Source organism: Saccostrea cucullata, unplaced genomic scaffold (assembly GCF_032062105.1).
Source record: "Saccostrea cucullata isolate Sc308-1 unplaced genomic scaffold, CSIRO_AGI_Scuc_v1 ctg84, whole genome shotgun sequence".
NCBI classification, from domain to species: Eukaryota; Metazoa; Mollusca; class Bivalvia; order Ostreida; family Ostreidae; genus Saccostrea; species Saccostrea cuccullata.
This window is the reverse complement of record NW_026938747.1, coordinates 561,440-580,538: the sequence shown is the minus strand read 5'-3', so window position 1 is coordinate 580,538 and position 19,099 is coordinate 561,440. Positions and strand designations below refer to the sequence as shown.

Below are 19,099 nucleotides of genomic sequence, written 5' to 3'. Positions count from 1 at the left end.
CTGCAGATAAAATTATAAATCAGTAAGCTTTTCAAAAGATTTTTCAAAAATAGAATCCAAAAAATCAAAGAATTTTTTAATTAGAAAAAGTGAAAACAGGTATATTTCAAAACTCTATTTATAAAAGCAAATTATTTGAAGAACTTTTTTGTACACAAATTGCAAATAAACAGGCCGCAAGACGATAAACTGAGATAATACAGCCATTGTATGAGTTTTATCTTACTGACAAACATGTTTCCAAAAAATTGCATGTTCGTATAATATTTGCATTTAGAAAAAAAAAAACAAGAGGAAAAATTGTTTGATTATGGAACACTATCAACCATTTGTGATTGTGACTTTTTAAGTCTGTCCTCGCATTATAGTCTTGACAGGGCGCACATTAAAAAAAATAAATGGCGCCTTACCTCTAGAGATTAATACTTTCCCTATACGTATGTGTTCATAGTCATTCGATAAAGCATGTGAAATAAAAAAAATGCATGTATTTCATGTATTTCAATATATATAGATTTTTTGAACTTTGAGAGCAGAGGAGAGCGGAGGGAACTTTAGACATCGGAACAATTTAACTCGACACCGCTTACTCTCACGTGACGACGATAGTAAACCAAAAGTAAAATAGGCCCTAGAACTTGCAGAAGTAAAGAGAGGATACCATCATCAGAAGGTGAGTTACTGTTATAAAGGAAACATGAAATGTAAAATTGTTATTTCTCTTTAAACTGTAAATCAAACATTGCATGCTGAGCAGTGGGACTGACATTTACAAGCGCGAAGATGCATCATTAGGCCTAACGTTAGACCTAATTTTTTTCATTCAAACAGGTTGGGACCACTCGCCAAAATAAGAAATGATAGCCTGTTTCTGATGTAATATCCCAGATGGGATGCCATAAATTTACCAATTTATATTTTACAATACCCCAAACGGACTATTATATCCAATCTGGGCGCGTGGTCCCAATCTGTCAAATATCTTACTAATCAGGCGCGGATCCAGGAATTGAAGTTAGAGGGGGCGCCAAAAATAGGCAGGGGTCTGGGGGCCAGTGCTGAGTGGGTCCAGGGCAAAGCCCTGATGGGGGCCCAAGGGACGAAGCCCCCGGAAGCTCCTGGATTCTAGAGATTTTGTAGGGTAAAAAAGAGGTCTACCAAGTAGACATATTTACATTTTCTAGACGAAACTGTGATTTACGCTAACTTTGACAATTTAACTTTTAGCAATTTAACCCCCTTAAATCTGCCACTGCTAATAATTTGTTTGAATGAAAAATTAATGATGCACCCATTTATGTATCTGACTAGATGGTTCCATATATCTAAACCAAATAATTCACACTGACAATAATACTGAAATGACCTGCCCTAGTGGGGGAACTCAGATCAGTAAGACACATATAAAAGACAAAGGGGGGGGGGGGGTATGGCTTAGTCAGGAGGTAGGCCTAGTCGGTGTCTTGAGACCTTAAAGTCGACCTAGGGTGACAGAATATCTTAGGAGGAGGCTAACGCTTCAATAGACCTGTAAATTATACGACACAATAGGGGATCAAGAATTCTTGGAACAGAAGAGGGGGACCTAAATAGTTGGGGTGGGGATGGGGGACCAGGAGGCAAAACCCACAGAAGTTCTCAAGCTTCTATTAATTGATGGAAACCTATGGTCTGAGTCTTGCAGGGTATGTGAGATTGGCTATGTTTTATCAGACGTACAGTGTCAAGTTTTATGAGTTTTTGAAACAGTTTTTTGACTTTTAAATTATTTTAACTGTATTTTGATATAATTTATGTAATATCCAACACCCAAACTTTGATTTATTTCTAAAATCTTGTTTATATTTTGGTCACAAAAATTGGGTGTTCCTAGACCCATGTCTAAATCTATGAGTGTTGTCATTCAAAATGCTGGTATGTTTGTAAAAATTAAGTTCCAATTTCACTTGTTATTTCATGTTTCTGATATCTGAAAAAATCCAATAAGAACTATAGGCATAAGAATTTATTTTCAGTATTTCTTCATTGTTTAGAACCTAGAAAATCTAGGGCTTTAACTCTATTGCATGCATGCATGTTTACACAGATACATGTATAGGTTTTAACACCCCCTGAAATTTAGGTAAAAATTCCTAAATGACCTTATAATTGATTTCATATTGAAGGTGGGAATTGAAGATAAACTAACAATTTACTTATTCATAAATTGAAACAAAGAAACAAAGACATATATATAGTTCCCTATCTTGCCTTTTTTTTTTAAAATCTTAAATGTTTGAAATTATGATGAAATTTAAAGTGTATCACTCAATAAGCCATTGGAATATTGTAGAATAAAAATATTCCACTGAATTATCTTCTATGAGTTTTCCATTTGGACATTACCCTCTGTTCCTAACAGGTATACGGTAATAGCAGTTGAGCATTATTAATGCACAGCCATTGTATGTGCTGTGTACACTCCTTACTGACTGAGACTTGAATTCTCTTGGCACTGACCACTCAGAGCAGATAAAAATACAAGTTAAAGTATTTCCTCCATAAATATGCCCCCAATTTAATAATCATTTTTAAGTAAATTTAATATGAACAGTAAATATCTAAAGCTAATTGTGGAGTTGTAGAGCATTCACTGATTAAGATACTTACTATATTTACATGTATTTAGTTTGCAACAGATAAACAAACAGTTTACACAAGGAACAAAGCCCTGAATATAAATCCCTGTATTGAATTTACATATCAAAAATGTCAGAAATTCAATAGCATTTAAGTAGTAAATACAGGTTGTATCCAACTGAATCAAAGTTCATTGCCCCTACAATGGCCTTTATGGCCAATTCTCCACTTTCAGCTTTACTTAATGTCAGAGACCAGAAGAGCTTATACAATACACAGTGTAGTATGAAGCATACAAGTACATGCAGAATGTATGTCTAAAGTGTCTGTCTCATAGATAGAATTTTTGCTGATAGAACCAACACACAATCCCCCTCCAATACTCCCCGATTATCAGCTGAGGGTCTCATTGGATATATATCTTCATAAATTATGACTATTTAATTTTAGTATAAACTTATTTTACCCCTGCAGGTCTTTTCCTGGATTAAAAAACATAAATTCATTTTATTTCAATCTATTAAAAAATGTACAATATAAACCCATGAGAGATTATTACATGATGTAAACAAATTGAATGGGTTATAGATTCTTTTTGTACCTCCATTACCTTTACCGAAAAATTTTTCAATAGACGGATTGTAATCGTATTAAAAGATTAATTTTGGGATGCAGAGTCAACCCAGTAACATGAACTAAGACAAATATGTATATGTATGGAAACAATATAGAAATTTATTTTAGGTAAAAATAAATACATTACATAAACAGTAAAACTCGTTTAGTACAAACACAGATATTGCGAATTCACTGATATAGCAAAGTTATCTTGGATCCCCAGCTTTATGAATTTAACAAATTCCTTATAAAGATATGTCGAATTATGGATATAGTGAAGTAATTTCAGAGGTCCTAGCGACTTTCTTACATTTAATATCAAGTTTTTCTGTAGATAGTTTGTATGTGCATTCACATTTCTTTGAATTTCTCACAATATCACATTTTCACAAGAGAATTTTTATATAATATATTTTATATAATTTAAATGGACCAGAATAAACATGCTAACAATATATTGTCACAAATAATTTTTTTGCATCTGTAAGATTTCAACAGTGGTACATGCAAGCCATTGATCACTGGATATTAGGAGAGGTACTTTGATTATAAAGCTAAGGGTAATCTTGCTTCTTGGAATTCTAAATTCAAAGCCAAATTTTGTAGAAATAAAATAGTAAGAATATTATTAAAATGAAATTTCAAACAAGACTACTGTAAACCAACTTTTATTCGCGACGACCTTATTTCGCGATGTACCGGGAGTAAACTAGTTCGCGACGATTAATTTTTGTGATCAAGCCTTTCTGGAACTGTTTTTAATAGAAAATGATACTTTAATGACCAGTTCGCGGCGACAAATATTCGCGAAGATAAGGCTCTCGTGAACCTCGCGAAAATTTCTCGCACGCGAATAAAAGTTGGTTTACAGTAATTTTTAGCTCACCTCTTCGAAGTTGGGGGAGCTTATGTTATACCTTCAGCGTTGGCGTTCCAGGTAAAGGTAAAGTTTTTTGGAGCAGTTTTATTTTTAAGTACTTCTATGTCTTATATTGATTAAACATGCATGGAAGATGTTCTAGTGTGTTTTATTGCACCAGTCAAGGTTTCAGATGCTGCAATTTTAGCAAAGGAATTACCAGCTTAATGTTTTTGGAGCAGGTTAACATTTTTGGTACAGTTTTTGGTGTAGATCTCATTTACAAGTAACTATAAGCCCTATATTGACCAAACTTGCATGGATGATACATGTAAGGATGCATACTACCAGGCTTGCTTCAGATGTTGAGCTGAATCTGACCCACATTTTCCGGATGAGTGAACAGGTTAATGTTTTTGGTGCAGGTTTTATTTCCAAATTACTGTGAGCCCTATAATGACCAAACTTGCATGGGTGATACATCTAAGGACGCATACAACCAGACTTACTTCAGATGCTGAATCTGACTTACATTTTCTGGATGAGTGAACAGGTTAATGTTTTTGGTGCAGGTTTTATTTTCAAGTAACTATGAGACCTATGTTGTCCAAACTTGCATGGGTGATACATCTAGGGATGCATACTACCAGACTTGGTTTGGATGCTGAATCTGACATACATTTTCTTGATCAGTGAAAAGGGTAGTTTTTTATGCAGGTTTCATTTCCAAGTAACTATGACCCCCATGTTGAGCAATCTTGCATGAGTGATACATATAAGGATGCACACTAATGGACTTGCTTTGGATGCTAATTTTACATACATTTTCCAGGTAATGGACCAGGTAAAAATTATGGGTGCAGGTCTATTACCAAGAAACTATAAGGCCTATATTAACCAAACTTGCACAAATTATGCATCGAGGGATGAAAATTGTCAAACTTGCTTCAGATGCTGGATTTGAATTACATTTCCTTGATGGGTGACTAGTTTTTGGATAGGTCTATTCCAAAGTAACTGCAAGCCCTATCAAATCAAAATTGCATAAATTTTGCAATTTTGGATGTAAACTTTTAGAATGTTGGTTAATTGTGTGACTTTGCCTTACTTAAAGACAACATTCGTTGAGGTTAGCTCTGTAATCTCTGATTACTTATGATTTTTCTTCAGGGATGGCAGGATATTTCAATGCCATGGTGAAGGGGGTTTTGAATGTTGTTGATGTAGCCCAAGCCAGCATCAAACCCTTCAAAGTAACAACTGTAAAGTTTGATGATTATAACAGGTAAATTTATAAGCTTTCCTTTTCATTAATGTCTTTTTAGATGGGCATAAACAGACCATTTGCATAAAAGTATTTATTTTTCAACTTACTTATTTTTAACTCACTTTTACAGAGGGCCAGAATTTGTTTCCATTGGTGACTTATTTGTTGGCATTAATTATAATATTATACCCTCAGACTATATTTACAAATTCATTGTCTTGTCGGTACACAGAGTGTTCAAGTGAAGGGCCAAACCTTTTTGCAAGGGGAAATGATTCAGAAATAGTGAATAAAAGTTTATTCTAGAAAGATCAAGAAAACTATCTTTTCAAAGCATCTCAAGAGCAACAAAACCATGATTATTGGTAGCTGACACTAATATAAAAGTATACTCAGGGATTGTAGATTCAAATTTGTTTAAATCAATGACATCTTGGGATAGCTCAAGACCACAACAGGAGATCAACATTATAGGAATATATAGAAAATTTCTTTCAAAATCTTCTCAAGAATAGCAAAGCCATGATTATTCATGAATATGTATACAGAAGCTTTATCACCCCTGTATAAATGTAGATTCAGGATTGTTTAAATCATATTCCCAAGGGATAGGATAGGGACAAAATACATGCAAAGGATTTATATCTTTAAAAATTATATATACTAGGGAAACATCTTTAAAAATTTTCTAATTGAAAGCCATTATTAGTCAAAGAAATATGGGAACATCATCAATTAGTGTATATTCAATATTATTTCAAATCATTTATCCCTTTTTTGGCTGGTGGGGTGAAGGGGCTTATACTGAACTAATTTCTTTTTTTTTCTAATTGAGAAATTGTATCTAGCATACAGAGCTTTGTTAAATAAGTGCAAGTATATCACATGATTGATTTAAAAGCAACAATGTTTCAGTGCACGACATATAATAATTTTATCAAAACTATAGGTTACTTATAAAGAGAGAAGATGGTCACATGACTTTGTTTCAACGACCTGGATCCTTTGAATGTGTGCTTTCCAACAAAGTAATGTATAAAAGCTTCAGGTGAGCTTATATACTCTATCAATTATATGTATAAGGCAACAGAATTTTTGGAAAAAAATGAAAAGAAAAGAAAATTAAAATTCTGATCAACCACGGTAAATGTATTAACTCTGATTTTCAGTATTTTCCGCATAACCAATGAGATTGATGCCCTCACCCAGTTTGAGTGTTACAGTTTCATTATCAACACTTTAGCCAATGCCAGCAGCTCGGTATATGATGAAAACATGCTTCAAAATATATCAGATGCCATTAAGTCAAATTTACATTGGAGACCAGCACATGTTGCTGCTTTTGTTGGGTTATATGAATGCTTCCACCATAAAAAAATCCAGTGGTAGGTATACATGTTAAATGATATACATGATATTTGATATTGAATTGCCTTTACATTTTGACAATCTTCCTTTCAAAAATAATATTTCAAACAGGGTCGAAACAATTAATACCCTTTTTCCTCTATCAACTGTATAATGATATCTGTGTCATGATACAAATTATGTATCATGATATTAATTTGAATTACATTGTAGATATTAAATGGCCTTTTTGTATTGAAATGATCTTGTAAACATTTCTTCTTAAAAATAATAATAATTTTTTCATAGAAACTGGATATGTGGAAAAAAAATTATTTTTCGAAAGTGAAGTTAATTATTATGCATTTCACATTTCAAATCTGAATTGTACTCCTTTTCAGTGATATTGATTGTCAAGTGGAAAAAACTCAGTTATCTCCCTTAATGGCAGCTGTGTTAGGGAAGCACACGCAGTGTGTGTCTGTTTTATTGGAGCATGGAGCCAGACTGGAGCTTCAGGACCAAAAGGGAGACACTGTATTCCACTATGCAGTGTTACATCACCCAGAAGTCATCAAAGTTAATAAAGAATCGATATTTTATTATGCTTTCTTGCCTGGAAGCTACTCCTTTGAGAGATGCTGAAATTTACTGTTGACTATATAGCTGTTGTCCTATTCTTAAAGCAAGAAATTTAAAAGGTACAAATATAATCTTGATCAAACAATTTTTATTCAGATTTTATCAGACCATGATAATACCAACAACCGTGACAAAGTCATTAATTACCTGAACAACAGTGGGATGACGGCCCTAGCCTGTGCCTGTCAGAAGGGGAAGTCTGAAGTTGTGGAGGCCCTGCTAGACGGAGGAGCAGACCCTAATATCACTGCACAGGACATGTATTCCATCCACCATGCTCTCAAGGCTGAGGACATCAGGTGATTCAATGTAACATCAGAAATAAGAGAAATTTTGAAGCACCTGTATGGTGTGCGTAAGTGAGACAGATTTCAGATTCTTTGAATGTTTATTCTTGAGAAAAATATTTCTGTGGTTTTGAATACTTTGCTTATAGTAATCTTTACATAAAGCTCCCAATTTTTTTAACTGATTGTTTTTATTTCGTAGGTCAGTAGAGGTAATCTGTAAAAGGTTCAAAGACCAGCTGTCACTGAGGGATGGAAAGTATGGAGGCACACCAATGCACTGGGCCAGAAGTAGGCAGGTATGATGGTTCTAGGGTTCACTTTAGTGTTGAACATGCTGCTGATTGAAACATACTGTGTTTTATTAAATTAGGACATATACACCGTAGCACATTTCATCAAATTTCAGTGAGTACATGTAAATCAGAAAGTATGAATTGTAAGCAGTACATTTATATTCAAACCAGCATTTATTATATACATGTACTATAACATATCTTGAACAAATACTGACCACCCTTGAAAATCGACTACTTAATTTAATTGTATTTGCCTTTTATAGATGACAGAGAAATTATGTAGACTGAAGGCAGACATGAATGTGAGGAGCAACACTGGTCACACCCCATTACAAGTCATGCAGGAGAAGGGCCGAGCTGACTGTCTAATGGAACTCTTATGTTGGGGAGCGGATCCAAGCATCGGAGATGATGAAGGAAACACCCCTCTACACAACGCTGTTCTTGTAGGTCTCACATGCAAATCAATTACTTGTATTGCAAATTACAGAACTTTACATCTTATATTTTCACTTATTATATAAGCAGTTTTCTGCTCATGTTTTTTTGTTTTATCGAATGGTTCAGAAATGAGTACCTTTTGGATAGAATATGAACACATTTGATGTAATAGCAGCTTTATAATGACATGGATAAAGTAAATGAAAATATGGATATATGATACATTATAGGACATTGTAAATCTGACTTTATTAACCTTATACTCTATAGAAAGATGACTATGAAATGGTGAAGAACTATGTTGTATATGGTGCTGATGTTAATGTCAAAAACAAGAAGAACCAAAGTCCTAGACATTTAGCCAGTAATTCAAATGGTAAACACAAGTAAGACAACTTTAGCTATTTTCTGTGGAGTAATTGTCATTAATAGTTATTTAAATATGTACAGTATATATTAAATGACTGAATGAGATAATAATTAAAGTGGCATACAGAAGTAAAGATTTGTGAAATGCGAATGCTAAGACATTAAAATTGTTCTTATCCTGGTTTTCACTGCATGTTTACTTATCTGTATAACAAATTGTATGGTTGTCACTAAAGAAAGAGATATATATTACTACGGGTTTAATATAAACTAGAATAATTTTAGTCTGTAAAATTAACAGAACAAGTACATTTGAATAGATAAATATACATGTATTGGAGAAATTTCTCTGCATATATGCATGTTATTATGAAATAACCCTAATCTATACTTCAGAGAGCTGATTTTGTACATGTTACATGTTTCTGGTGCTACGAGATGTGATGCCAATATGAAGAATTGTCAAAATGGGTGCTTTGTAAACGGAGTCAAAAACGGAAAACCTGATGAACACATCACTGAGCTCCTAGAGCGAGATCAGAGTGGTAAGTGGGAAGTTCCTAAAATAATGTAATGCAACAAATACATTAAAACCTGTTCTTCAATACAATTTTTACAATGACAATATCAAAGTCTTCAAGTTTACTTGACAGAAGTGAAGATTTTAAAGTTTGATAGCTATGTTTTTTCATTCTTAACTATTTGATACTCAGAAGAATTTTACACACATATTATGTCTGTAGAATTAAACTGTTATATAATCTTTTTTTTCACTTACCACTGTGAAGGCCTTTTGGATGAAATGTTGTCATCAGTGTGTGAACCACTTTCACAATTAGACGGATCAGAGCAGGATCTAGGATATAGGGTGAGATAAATCTCAGACGTTAGAGGCAGTTAAAAAATTCTGTTCTCAAGAAAAAATTATCCCGAAGTTGAAGCAACTGGATAACTGAAGGTCCACTGTATTTTTTATGTTTTCTCTATCACAGCTTTTGTCCCTAGATGGTGGGGGGATTCGAGGAATTGTCCTCTGTCTAATGCTTATTGCCATTGAGAAAGAGGTCGGGAAACCTATCAAGGATTGTTTTGATTGGATAGCAGGAACAAGTACAGGGGGACTCTTGGCTCTCGGAATCTGCACAGGTAAAGAGATTAGGCCTAAGTATCCCTGTGGCAATTTTTAGTTAATAATGGGTTTCCTTTAACAGGTTGGAAATGGATAAATATTATGGTGTGTTATACTCTCAGTTGGATATTTTTTCTTAGATTGTGTGAATGTTATATTTGATAATGAGTATACATTTGTATTATAAAGCGAAGGTAATTTCCCGTTTTAGGTAAACCTCTGTCTTATATGAGAGGACTTTATCTCCGGCTGAAGGACGAGGTATTCATTGGATCCAGACCATATCAGTCAGAGAACTTTGAAAACATGTTGAAAGAAGAATTTGGAGAGGACACTCTCATGACTGATTTTAAGAAACCAAGGTCTGAAAAAAATTAATGAAAAGGATAGCTAAGATTTTAATTCAAGCTCTCCCTGCATGGTTTCTTATTTAAAGTTTATGTTTGTACTAAATTTGTTCGAAAATGAATTTTTTAATTCTATTTTCATTTTTTCTTCAAATATGAAGATTTAATATTGACTTTTATCTTCTACTTCTTTGATGTTAGATGAAAAGAAATATGTATTCTGCATATAGGGCAGCAGTGACAGGGGTACTGGCAGACAGACACCCAACCAAACTACATTTGTTTAGGACATATGAACCCACACTGCAACCGCCGGAGGTTAGAGGTGTATGTCACAGAAAGGGAAGTAAAAAGAAGAAAAACCAGAAAGATTCTAAGGAGAAGAGAGAGTCGAGTCTGTCTTCCGAATTATACTCCCCGGCCCACCCAAGTGGTGAGTTAAATGTGTTGAAGTGAGATGAATTTTGTTGCATAATGTCTAATTTAAGAAATATCTGAACTTATTGAGTTTCCCTCAGATTACATTGTACTAAAATTATTTCATAATAAGAGTATTAAATTAACACATGTACATAAATGCCCTGCCCCTGAAAGAGTTGAAAATGCTTCAGTTCAGTAAATCAGTGTACTAGATCTGCAATTCTTCATTATACATATACAGTTACATTCGAAAACCTTTAATACTGTGTCATTTATATTACCATTTAAATCTTGTCAGGAAGTTTGAACTTCTTAGCATGACTTCTTTTTCCCTATTCAGAACAAAAAGTATGGGAGGCTGCTCGTGCCACTGGTGCAGCTCCGACCTACTTCAAGGCTTTCGGTCCGTACATTGATGGTGGTCTAGATGCCAACAACCCAACCTTAGATCTGTTGACAGAGATACATGAATACAACTGTGGATTAAAACTGAAAGTAAGGCATCAAAGTTTGTTTAAATTGTATTAGTTTTAAATTTAAATATGGTCTGGAATATCCCTTAATTGCATATTTTATGTAGATTTTTCCTGTCAAAATGCTGAGCACTGATATACAGTTTAATCTTGTTATCTCAAACTCAATGGAACCCTGAAAAACTTCAAGATATGCAAGGGATCAAAATATTAATAGTAAATAAATATGAAATTTCCAAATAACTTCAATATATCATGGTATTTGAAATATCTGTGTTTAAAATACCAAAGCTGTATTTGATGTGATATTGAAATAAGGGAATATATTGATCTTGTTTTTTTTCCCTACAAGAATGAGCCCCAAAAGGTACGTCCAATAGGTGTGGTGGTGTCTTTAGGAACGGGACAAGTACCCATTAGACCAGTGGATACTGTTGATGTTTACAGACCAGAGGGGATATTTGATGTTACTAAGATAGCTAGAGGAATCCAAAACCTGATTAATGTGATGGTAGATAAGGTGAGAATCGAGAAGACAATTGGCCTTTGTCCAGTACAAGTCACAGAATATAAGACTTTTCTTATCTTTTAGAATTGACATTGTACATCTAAGATACTGAGGCTAGAGGGACAAAACTATTTCCATAGGAATTGTACTCTGAATTTAATATTTAGTAGAATATTAAAATTTTTATAAAGCGTTTATGCATTAAACATGGCCAGAGAATATAGTGTTTGTCTTGTCCATCTGCATTGATTGAAACACCCTTGTAAAGAAGTGCAAGGAATGGATTTTTGCTTCATTAATTCCATTAAGTTTACAATATATTGAAAGTAATGGGGGGATGAAAATCACTTAAGTGTCAATTCATTATATTAAAAAGCTTGTTCATTATTTGTTTGACTGTATTTCTTATCCTGTATTTAACTGGATTTGTAAAAATCTCTTTCAATGAAAACCCAGTTTTATGCAAAAGTGTTAATGTTTTACAATTTACGGGCAGGGTAAAAGAAAATGACGACCTTAAATGACAATTTTTATTAATTTCAGGCTACGATTGCTGAGGGTCGTCCTGTAGACAGGTCCAGGGCCTGGTGTGGAATGCTGGGAGTACCATTTTACCGATTCAGTCCACCAATCACAGATGTAGAAATGGATGAACATGACAATAAGAAATTAACCCAGCTGATGTGGGAGACACAGTGTTATATAGTGGCTAATCGTGAACGCATTAAAAGACTGGCCTCCTACCTCAGAAGAGATACATAGCAAGTATACTATCCATAAGTGTTACTATAGAGTATTTTTTATTATTTATTATTTCTAGCATTATTTTAGTTTTTTTTTTTTTCAAGAGTGAGAGTAGAACACTTTGCAATTATATAGTATTTATAATTATGTGCCTTAATTGTATACCAAAAGCATAATTTTTTTCTTGTTTTTTCTTGTTTAATTTGATATGCAGAGAATAACTGACAATCGTCTGCATCGGAAGGTCTGTGATAATTGAGTGACACCTTTGAGAACTAAAAATGAGGCATGTCTGTGTTTATATTCTGATAGTGACATTAAAATTTTTCAGCTCACCTGAGCTGAAGATGAGATTTTCTGATCAATTTTTGTTCAATGTCCATGTTTGTTGTTGTTGTTGTCATAAATATTTTACAATTTTATCTGTTTCTCCAGAACCACAGAGCCAATTTAAATCAAAATTGGCACAGAGTATCCTTGGACAAAAAGGACTCCATTTTATTTTAAAGAGTGTTCAAACCATTTTCCAAGAGGAGCTAATTAAGAAAAAGTAAAAAAAAAAAAGGGGGGGGGCACATTTGAAAATATTTTTAAGAGCCATTGGTCCAGAATAAATGAAACTTATGTGAAAGCATTTTGACAAAATGTAGGGCAAGCTTGATGAACCATCAACATTTTACATATGGTATACATGTATAATGTAAAATAACAAAAATCATCACAACAACAGCAATGCTATGATTAATCATATTTTGAATATAGAAAGGATCGTCAGGTAGTGTTTAATTTTTTTTGTACATGTATTTTTAATTTTACAGATAAATGTAGAATGTTAATAAAATCTTTTGTCATTTTGACATTAAATAAACTGTTTTTGCTAAATCAAATGTTCAATGTTTATTTTTTTTCCAAAGTACAACTTTGAAGACTGCCATATTGCACCCTCTCTTCTTACTCTTTTTTGATACCTTTAAAAGAATATCATACATTGTTGAATGGTAATTTTTTTTATATATAAGGAATTTCTACAAATCGTGCCATGCAGTATTTTGTTTGTTTTATGTTAACGTTGGTACAAGCAATGTTGATAAATAAATGTTTTTAAACAGATGTTATGTTTCCACCAGTTATGAATGATAACCAAGATATTGGTACAGAAAGTGAATTCAATGTTTGACATGCATGTAATGTTATGTATCTTTCCAATATTGTTTACCAAGGTTATAAAATATCATCATTATACAGCTGTATTTGTTTTAGTGTATCATTCCAGTTTGATTCATTATATGTGAAGGTATCTGAAATAAAGATATTTGATAATGTACAACTTCTGTTATGGCATGAGATGAAAAGAATGATCAGTGACATATATATAAATCTGATAGAGAGTTCAAAAGAACTTATGTGTCATCTGCTAAAGCATCATTAAAACATAAAACAATAGTACTTATTGTTCTCCCCCAATACTGTAGATCACTAAATTTTTGCGACGCCTTATTTTTGCGATATAGTCATTCACTCTTAAACTCTTAATTAACGAGACAAAATTTTCACGAATTGTGGCTATTGTTCTATATAATCTTAAGGAATGCAATTATATGCGAGAATTAAATTTTCGCGAGCACACTGTCTCGCGAAATTATGCGAAAATAAAGTTATCGCGAATAAAAAGTGATTTACAGTACTAAAAATTTTGCAGGTATTTGAAGTAAAAAATATAAAAGGATTATAAGACTGCAAAAATTAACACATATAATAAAAGTCAAAATTGAAATTATAAATTAATTTTTTTTTTATTGAATCTATTAAAAATATATTTGTCCATGAATTATTCCCCTAATTTTATTTTTTTAAACAACTAACGGAAAAATCTAAACATCACATATGACGTTTTATGTTAATTTGAGAACATCATTGGTCTTGAGTAGTCGAGAAAGAATTTAAAGGCTTTTAAAAGTATAGAATTCAGAAGCGTTAACAAAATGAATTAAATATTTAAAATATTTCCAAAAATAAAGTGAAATACTTTGGAACTTTATTTTATTGGATATTGAGCCTTTTTTTAGAAACAAATGCATGCAACAAAAATCAATTATACTTCATAGATGTAGAGATCCTCTTTAAATCACAAAGATTCAAGTACAAATTTTCAGCAACTAACAGAACTATATCCTTCAAATGGAGAACATATTTTACTTGAAAGAGACGTTAATGGTAATATAACAATCAAGCTCTATGATAAATAATGACTTTGTTTTGCTCTTGTAAACTTCCAAAATACTTTGATGCAAAAAGCAATATACCTTCAAAATCTGCATATGTAAAAGAATTTATATATCTCAGTTTATTTGATACGCAAGAGAGTTGCTCTAAGTATGAACAATTTCTAAAAGGATGGCAGTAAATTATTGACAAACAAGTTGATGAAACAAGAATATCAGAAGCACTCTCACTGTGTAACAAAAAGTCATATAAGAGATGCAGTTCTGTATGTAATAAATGACCTTGTCAGCAAATAAATTTATCATTGAGTAAATGCTGAGTTTCATAAGACTAAGAGTTGGTATATGTACCTAAAGCGCAACAGACAAACGGGCGAACAAAAAGATGGACAGATGGAACGGGGATGCTCACTCCTCCATAGCACCTGGTCCCACCTCTGATGTTTTAGAGGTTCGTGTTTGCTCTGCTCCTACTAGTATTTCGTATTTTTTATGGACTTTTGATCTTGAATACTGTTTGTTTTTTCCAAATGTTTCATTCCATTCAAACATCGACTCAATTTACCCCTGTGAATTCAAAATAATAGGCTCCAAAGAATCAACTACATCTTTTTTTATATTTGGATGTTTTACTGACTTTAAAAATAAGAGCTAATTAAATAACTTAATTAACTTGATTACTAAAATGAACGGAATTACTTCAGCTTTTCCTATTTTGTAGTAATATCCCGTTATCGATCACCTTCGCATGGTGTTTATGTCTTTTAAACTATTTCAATACTCAGTAGTGTGTGATGAGTACGATCATTTGTTTCTAAGGTCGTTACAACAACCGTTCACTGTGTAGAATTTTGACCGACAAATTTCGTATCAATTATTAAGCTATTAATTGTTGCTCTTTACTAAATTTAATTCGACTGCGGTGTATTCCGTTTGCCAAATCAATACATAGGACTCACCAAGGGTTTAATCAGACGAAAGTGATGCATACTCCTCCTAAACGCATGTTCTCTTTTCTATAATTTCAAAGGTTCTGTTCATGGATTTATGTTGTTAGAAGTCTTTACTCTTACATTACATGCCTTGTTATAGAGACATTTATAGTGGACTAATGCTCAAGGACAGTTTTTTGTTCCCCATAATGTTTTGAAATTGCGGACGTTAGAGAGCACAATAAGTCCAAACAAAACATAGCTTTATACGCTTAAAAAATGAGAGGATATGATAGTGGTCGGGATGTCTGTCAGTAAGTCTGTACGTCCGTCGTTCCATCTGTCCATCTTTTTGTTCGCCCGTTTGTCTGTTGCGCTTTGAGGTACATATACCAATCTCTTATCTCTTATCCGCAACTCCTCTTATACCACTGAATCAAATTTACTGAGACTTTCACAGATTTATTACATAGTGTCATTGTGCATCTCTTATATTACTTTTTGTTACATAGTGTCATGGTGCTTCTCAAATATTACTTTTTGAACCGACACATTGATTGGGTTTTTCATTGCAAAACATGGACACTGCCATTCTTTCTATAATATTGAAGGGCACCCATCTCTTAACCGCAACTCCTCCTATACCACTTAATAAAATTCAATGATACTTTCACAAATTCTTTTACATTATGCAATTTTGCACCTCCTATATTTTACTTTTTGATCAAACACTCATTTTGGGTCTCCAAGAGCAAAACACAAGACTCTGTCAAATATGAAACAGATGTGTCAGACTCTGTGGTATCTTTTATCTCAAGCTCACCAGGATATATCATATCGACATGGAAATTACCATTGTTAATTGACAATTACGTCGTCAATAGATCGAAACGTCGAGTAGAAGGCCACAACAAGTGTTTTCTTCTTTTCATGCATGAGATTTTGCACAAATCCTGCCAAAAGGTGGTAAATTGTTGACAAACAACGCCATGGGAATTCCAATAGATTATTGAAAGACCTCACACAGGTCTTCAAAACAACGTAGATATATTGTCAATCAGAAATTCAAGCATCTTTTTTGATGGTCACCTTGGAGTACTTGTGTGTACAATCAGAATGCAAAATAATTTTGAAAATGACCAATGACAAGGTAAGTAAATTTACGAGTTCCATTTTTATTGAAAAGGTAGATGTCAATGATATCAAAAAGCCTGGACTTTAATTTATCGTGGGGAATGGTTGTGTATAAAGTTGAAAAAGTGGTATGTTTTTAAGCTGTTGATTTTGGTAAAATCTTGTGATTTCAAATTGTCCAAAAATTCCTTGGAATTTTTAAGTATCCGCATCTGATTTACACCACATCTTGAATATATTGTTGCAGAGTACAGTACTCTTGAAGTTTCTCCTTCACTACTGTTAATATCTTTGTGAGGAGTAAAGAAAGAGGCTTGGTTGAACATTTACTGGAACCCGCTATGTATCTTTGTTTGCAAGGATTCTTATGAAGTTTCAGAATCCAACATATATATGGTAGCTCAAATTCATTTTGGTTCTTTGGGATATTAAAGAAATTCAAAACTGACATACAGTTTTGAAGAATTTCTTCTTTAGAAAGGGAAGTATGAGTATAGGTTGGATTACCCACTTTTAGAATTAAATCCAAGTTCTTCTAAAATACAATTAATTGTATATATTGAGCCCTACAAACGAATACAATGTTGTTACCTGCTTTGTCAGCAGGAACTAGTACGTACTGATCATGTAATCTCTCTTATTCTTTTTTACTTCTCGATTATTAAATACAGACGGATAGATGGTTTCCATAATGTCCCTCAATATGGAATGTGGAGTAACATTTTTTAATTGAATTGAGTTAAAGACCACAGCAAGTGTTTTCCTTTTTTCGTGTACTTAACAAATTATCGTGAAAAGTCTGCATTACATGTATAGAAATACAAAAAACGTTCAACTTAGAAAGGAAAAATTACATGTAAATGCACATTGGAAATTCAACGCGTGGAAAACATAAATTAGTAACTTTGACTTACAGTAGCTTTCTATTGCACATGTAGTAAAACATATTTTGACTATGTGTTTCCTCAACACTAGCAAGCCCTGGGTAACCCTGACTGTATACATGACCATTTTTGTTCCAATTGTTTGGCGGGAAGACACAAAACGTCATTCAGGATTTTCCTCCAAAGGAATCACGACTGATGACTAGTATTTTTTTTTCGGTAAACGGCAAATGATTTTTAAACATAGTTATTCATAAAATGTTCTACAGAGAAATTATGTTGTAATTTCCAAAATCATTAGTAATTTTTCAAGTATTTTATTTGATATTGTTATGATGGGTTGGGTTGCTTTTATTTTAGCAGATTCAATTTATGCACAGTTACATGTACTAAAAAGGGTCCTTTTTCGAGTGAACAAACAAAGCAGAAGGCATTTAACTGACAAGAGGTAAATTACATTATCTACAATGATGAACAATTAATAGAGGAAAAAAGGTAAGATCCTACACTTACTGATAGCTTGTATAATAATTATAATGGGGTTTAATAATATTAGTTGAATAATTTAGATAACGAACAATATTCGAGTTCAAATGTCCTTTCAAATACTAAAGACCAAGAGCACAGTAAACATGGATCTTTAAAACAGTAGAGGTGGGGTCAGGTGGAATTGAGGAGTGAACCTCCCCTGCCGACCGGTTTCACTCGCAGTTTCCTCCTTGTCCCGATTGAGAAAACAGAAAAACCGTAGAATTCAATGGATATCAATTGGTATAAATACTAGTCTAAAAATAAGATTGAGTAAGTCAGTTAGCATTTGACTTATTGATGGATTGTATTTGGTGACAAGGTCATCGTATCGAGCATGGAATTTAAGAAATGACGACTTTAAACGAGACTGTTGATAGTCCTCTTTCGCCAACTTGTTTGTAAATAGCTTGTCATATTTAGAACGTAGAGCATGCTCTTGCGTATCAAATTTTCTGAGATATAAACCCAGTATACAGGTGATAAAGGCATATTGCTACATTGTTTGACAAGGTACATGTACATTCAACTTCATTGATTTTTATTGTATAGAATGTATTCTAACTACTACTTGTATTTTTATTAATTTCTTCTGCATGAATGTTGCTTATCTTGAACACCTTTTAAAATTGATAAGTTTGATTGCATTTATACTCAAATGATGCGGTTTTTAAAGTTAACTTTTGCTATCTAACAGATATATTAATTATTAAAACTAATTTTAATTGCAAGATGTGAAAAAAAAAATTGGGAATAACAAGCAAAAAAATTCAATCAGTTCTTGTCTGAGGTTTAAAATATAAAGCAACCACTGAAATGATGCAACTTAAGACGGTTACTTATAGATATTTCTTTGAATTAAAGTATTATTCACAATTTAATCAGTAAAATTAATTTGTTTGGAATTAAATACATGTGCACAAATATGAGTATATATTAGTATGAGGTGAAGAGGAAGATAACGATTAGTTCTAGAGTTGGATCAGATGCCAAGGAGGAGCAAGCATCCCCTGTTTAAGACAGAAAAGCT

General features: G+C 33.0%; 1 protein-coding gene across 1 annotated transcript; it reads left to right on the top strand.

The window, feature by feature from the left end:
* Window positions 1-583: 583 nt before the first annotated feature.
* LOC134251153 (85/88 kDa calcium-independent phospholipase A2-like) lies at window positions 584-13,689 on the top strand. Its single transcript, XM_062733519.1, has 17 exons — window positions 584-673; window positions 5,267-5,381; window positions 6,313-6,411; window positions 6,533-6,748; window positions 7,112-7,289; window positions 7,449-7,651; window positions 7,842-7,938; window positions 8,202-8,384; window positions 8,650-8,765; window positions 9,145-9,293; window positions 9,537-9,616; window positions 9,741-9,894; window positions 10,089-10,239; window positions 10,455-10,657; window positions 10,985-11,139; window positions 11,470-11,637; window positions 12,169-13,689. The coding sequence occupies exons 2-17, from the start codon at window positions 5,269-5,271 to the stop codon at window positions 12,385-12,387; spliced, it is 2,484 nt and encodes an 827-aa protein (XP_062589503.1). The 5' UTR covers window positions 584-673; window positions 5,267-5,268; the 3' UTR covers window positions 12,388-13,689.
* Window positions 13,690-19,099: the final 5,410 nt, after the last annotated feature.